This window comes from Diaphorina citri, unplaced genomic scaffold, assembly GCF_000475195.1.
Source record: "Diaphorina citri unplaced genomic scaffold, Diaci psyllid genome assembly version 1.1 scaffold13301, whole genome shotgun sequence".
NCBI classification, from domain to species: domain Eukaryota; kingdom Metazoa; phylum Arthropoda; class Insecta; order Hemiptera; family Psyllidae; genus Diaphorina; species Diaphorina citri.
The window spans coordinates 1-4,904 of NW_007390669.1; the positions used below are offsets into that span (position 1 = coordinate 1).

Below are 4,904 nucleotides of genomic sequence, written 5' to 3' on the forward strand. Positions count from 1 at the left end.
TTAAAGTAGCATACAACCTATATTAAAAACTAAATAATAATATTTACTTAGGTAGGTAGGTATATTAAGGTTTGTCCAAACATAGTCAGCCACCCGTCGACTATATATATGTGTGGACACACCTTTAGATTATTTTACACAAGCTTCTAGTTCTATCAGAAACGGCTTGTCCAGAAAAAAAGTTTAATGTCACTGTATAACTGCTAAGACTCTGTGTAACTCCTCACATTAACCTCACCCAGCTTGAGTGGAGCCGGGAGAAGCCAACAGCACGCAATTATTCAGATGGTCGTGTCCCTTAACTTTAATGTTCTTAAGAAAACTCCTCTGATCTCTTTGTAGATTTATTTCTAAACGTTTCTCCTTGGGTTTGGGGACACAGTTCATTTGTAACTCCCACAGAGTATCTTTCGAGCCTCATGAAGCTCATGTAGGTATTTAAATTGGGTATCATCCATCTATATAGGATATCTTGGATAAAGCCAACCTCTGATTCAGTTACTGTTGTTGTAGCAACTCTGCTTTCCTCTCCCGACTTCCCTCCAGTGTTCAAATCTAGGACCTCTGCAACCTCCTTTATGTTTTCCCAGGAGTTTGTGTTTGATTCAGTCCCGATATTCCACTAGCATGCCTGTAGAATTGGGCATCGTCCATCCATAGAAGATGTCCTCGAGTTTTTTTAACCTCTGATTCAGTTACTGTTGCTGTAGCAACTCTGCTTTCCTCTCCCGACTTCCCTCCAGTGTTCAAATCCAGGACCTCTGCAACCTCCTTTATGTTTTCCCAGGTGTTTGTGTTTGATTCAGTCCCGATATTCCACTAGCATGCCTGTAGAATTGGGCATCGTCCATCCATAGAAGATGTCCTCGAGTTTTTTGGCTACAGCTAAACACAATCTGTCCTGGTTTGGACCTGCCATTACCTGAGGGACATGAACAATTGTTTCAAACACATTTTATCACGGTATTTTTCAATTTAACCTGAGTACCTTATGTAATGCTGGCGACCAATAGTCCACTAGGTGTGACGTTATTTTGACAACAAACATTAGTTTAATATTAATGAAACCCTTAACCTGTGTCCACACGTAGTCGACGGCCGTCGATCGACGAGGTGAATCTATGTTGTCGAGGTACTGTGGAGTGGACGGTATCAGTCGACTATGTGTGGACACACCTTTAGAACTCAATCGCTACTTAGTTCAATTATCAAACAAATGAGAACAAAATGTCTCGGCTGGGTTTGAACTCACGCCCTCCTTCTTACCAAACGAAGTGACACTCTGCGCCACCGAGGCAGTTTCACATACCTGCAGTCCGACAGGCAACCCATTGCTGCCTAGTCCCAGAGGTACATTGGTTGAAGGGAACCCTATCACATTGGCTAACATGGCATAATACACGCCTGATGTGGTCAGGAGGATTTCACCATGACGTTGTGCCTGGGCTGGGAATGTAGGATAAATGAGTACGCCATCTGTGCCTAGGATTTCCTGAAAATTAGATCAAAATTCTTGACTCTTGGAATTCTCTTCATAAGGATATAAGGGACTCACTAAGTCTAGGGACATTCAAGACCTCCCTGGTGAAATATCTTAAAGGCTCACAGTGAAAGAAAAATTTAGTGGTTGGGTGGAAGAGCTCCTCCAAGAGAACCCTTCCGCTTAAAAGAAAGCCGAAAAAAAATCCTTAATCCTCAGTCTCCAAATGAACAGATGCAATGGTGTCACTTTAATCCCATTTACTCAACCCCAAGTCCTTTAAAATTGAGCTGATGGTTGGCCAATTTCAGAGCAAGAAAACCTTAAGTCCAAAAAAGACTCTTAAGTCCATCATCAGTTTCTCTAAAAGATGATCCCAAGTCCTTCAAATACAACTTTTTTTATTATTATTTAACCAAAGAGTCTAGCTATTTAACCAAAAAGTCTAGTCTAGGAAAAAAAAAGTTGTAGAGTGTTGGAATCTTTTTTTTTTCGCTCTCCTGAAAAGTGGTAAAAACGGACTTAGAGACTTTATGGTGGGTCCAGACTTGTGCAATGCAACATGCAATGCAATGAAATTCGTTAGTTTGGACGTGTTTGAGAAAGTTGCAGCAAAGTTTTTGAACATTGCAGCAAACGTTTGTGGGTATCCGAGAGGTGGCGGTTTTCTGGCGAATGCCTTTGATGTGCGTTGCACTAGTTTGGTGTTTGCAAAGCATCGTGCAATGCAATGCAAATGATGTACCTACTATAGGCCATTACTAGTTGAGTATCGGTACAAAAATTCTCGGATACATGAAAAACGTTCGCATTCGTCAGATTTGATTTTACGTGCAATGGTGGGTCCAGACTTGTGCAATGCAACGTGCAAAGCATTTGCAAGGATGAGATAGATTAGGGAGAGCATCACATCCAACTGCTACAGTTAGAACCATAGACCACCTAAGCAAGTTGTGGTGTACCACTTTCAACCTTATAAGGTTAAGGGAAAATGACTCTGAAGAATGGTTCTATAATAACAGTATGAAGCCTTTATCATTCATAAGTCCGAATGAATCATGTGCATATTTTTACCACTACACAACTAAATATTTAGAAAAAAAAAAAAAAAAAATTTGAACTTTATTTCCAGTAGGTAGAGAAAAGGAAGGTCGGTTCTCCAAACCTCACAAGCGTGCTTAAGCGTTCTCTCTTTCTCTGTCTTTTCCTCTTTTTGGTCGGCTGAGACTCTTGCTTGTAATACTAAAATAATAATACAAACGCTATCTTCAAACCCTTAGCTTGTCCCACCCTTAGCTTGGGCCAGCGGAGGTTCGATTGGATTCCACCCATTGACAACCATCAACGGAAAATAAAGTTATTGTCGTCATTTATGATCACTTTTAAAAAGAAATTTACTCTCGCTTGGCTATAGTGCCCTAATTGACTATCCTATAGGACCCCCCCGGATTGATTAAACAATCCGTGGACAGGTGGGCCAGGTCTAGGAGCAGGTGACGACCTGCAAGCGAATGGTGGGGTAGGAAGAAGGGGCGTTCCAGAACAAGGTCACCTACCGGTGAAAAGGGGAGTATCTTCTGTTTTCCTGAAGTTTCCATGGATTGGTATCCTGCGGTAGCCCTGCGCTATGACGACTTCTAAATGGGGAATACCGACTTTCACATTACCGTCCTGGCCTCGTTGCGGTTTGACGAACTGATTGAGGGGTCATTCAACTTCGGAACTCCTTCATTTTATCCTGATAGTAGGGATCAATCCCTCATATAATAAACCAGTGTAAGGGAGGGGTGCCACTCAATATTAGGAACCCATAAAAAGTGGTTCCTCCAAATTCCTTATGATTTCTCCTTTTTGGAGACCCGGACAGTCAAATACGGCTTTCCGGTGTTTTTACTGTCCATCTTCGTTGTAGCGTAGTTGTTTCCGGTTACCTTAATTAATGCTCATAAATATCTGGGTCGTATATGGTGTATTAATAAATACTGGATATGCTTATTTATTATACATCATAAGAAAAATAGGTAGATAACAGGTTAATATGGGTGATATTTAATGGAACAGGGAGGCATCGGATGTAGAACCCTTTTATGAATACGGCTCGGTGTGGGCTGTCTGGACCCAGACGTCTAGGCAGTCTAGCACCTCAGCTGCCCTTAGAGTCTGTCTGGATCCCGTCTAGCAGTTGTTGCCCACCTCACCTGCCTCAGAGTCTGTCTGATCCAGACAGTCTAGCAGTCTTGCAACTCACTGCCTTAGAGTCTGTCTGGATCCAGACTCACACCTCACCATCTGTGATGTAACTGGCCAATTGTTGACCCGCCTGAAAAAAGGGTTGATTTAAGGGACTCACGCTCTCAGGTCATACATCCTGAAAACGTGTGGATATCTGTGATGGTTGTACGATCAGATCCCACTAATTTTGCCAGAGTCGTGAAGAAACAATGTCCCACTTATTATCTGTCTATAAGCCGTCAGAAAATGTTCGCTCGTGTACCTCTATTACGAGACAAATAAATGGTTTGCTATTGCTTTATTTGGCACCGCGAGTCCTGTTCGTAAGGTGATGAAGTTTGTCAGTTACACGCAAACGTCGTTCTCCACTCAATTGCGTTATTATGCCATCTAAGAAATGAGGGTCGGTGAGTGATAGTCCAGATGGACTATGGACTTTATCGTTGTATGTGATAGTCCAATTTCGCTGTGCCGCACCTGACTATTCCAGATGGAACTCCTATGGACTTTCACCGATGTCATGTGATAGTCCATATTTACTGTCCGCCTTTGACTAGTCGCAGATGGACCTATTCACTCCGAAGGGACTGGAAACTCCTCTTTTCGATTGAGGATTCGCTCCAACTTGCGCGCGGCCTCCAAAAGAGATGGTGAGAAAATCTCGACAGTCTCGGGGTCGGATCAATTCGAATCAGACCATCAGCGCAGACGACATGCGCCGGGCGCCCAAGCTAAGGGGCGCGGCCCCCGCCGTAAAATAGGACTACCCTTATTACAAGCAAGAGCCTTGCCAACCGAAAGAGGACTAGGACAGTGAAGGAAAGAGAGAACAGCTGAAAGCCCGGCTATTCTGGTATCGTCATGTCAAGAGCAGACAGTTTGGAGAATTTTCTTCTTCTTTTTTTTTTTTTTTTTTTGTGTAAAAGAAATCCTGGGAAATTGTGATGCCTGTCAACCAGCAAGGGCGCGCAAGTGGTGTTCATGAGAGCATAAAAAAAGAGAGGAGGTCGATTATTACGGGTCTCGAGCACAACATTGGGTCTTCGGTACATACCCGTTTCACACAGAGGTATCTACTTACTTATCAGACATGACGGATAGTACTGACCGAAACTCAGTGTCATTCCATTCACCACGATAACATCGCTGTCCCCAAAGGTCACATGAGCAGGAGAGGGCAGGTACTGGCCCT

The 4,904-nt window shown here is 43.1% G+C and overlaps 1 protein-coding gene across 3 annotated transcripts; it reads right to left on the minus strand.

Moving 5' to 3' along the window:
* Window positions 1-50: 50 nt before the first annotated feature.
* On the minus strand, window positions 51-1,516 carry LOC103522960 (fatty-acid amide hydrolase 2-A-like). Of its 3 annotated transcripts, none has more exons than XM_026832807.1 (3): window positions 1,310-1,516; window positions 866-922; window positions 51-668 (listed from the first exon to the last, which is right to left on the minus strand). In XM_026832807.1, exons 1-3 carry the CDS (start codon window positions 1,388-1,390, stop codon window positions 606-608), a joined length of 201 nt encoding a protein of 66 aa, XP_026688608.1. In that variant the 5' UTR covers window positions 1,391-1,516; the 3' UTR covers window positions 51-605. The 3 variants fall into 3 exon arrangements, with proteins under 3 accessions (XP_026688608.1, XP_026688607.1, XP_008486264.1); XM_026832806.1 differs by having other exon boundaries at window positions 51-665; window positions 863-922; window positions 1,310-1,515; XM_008488042.2 differs by lacking the exon at window positions 51-668 and having other exon boundaries at window positions 769-922; window positions 1,310-1,513.
* Window positions 1,517-4,904: the final 3,388 nt, after the last annotated feature.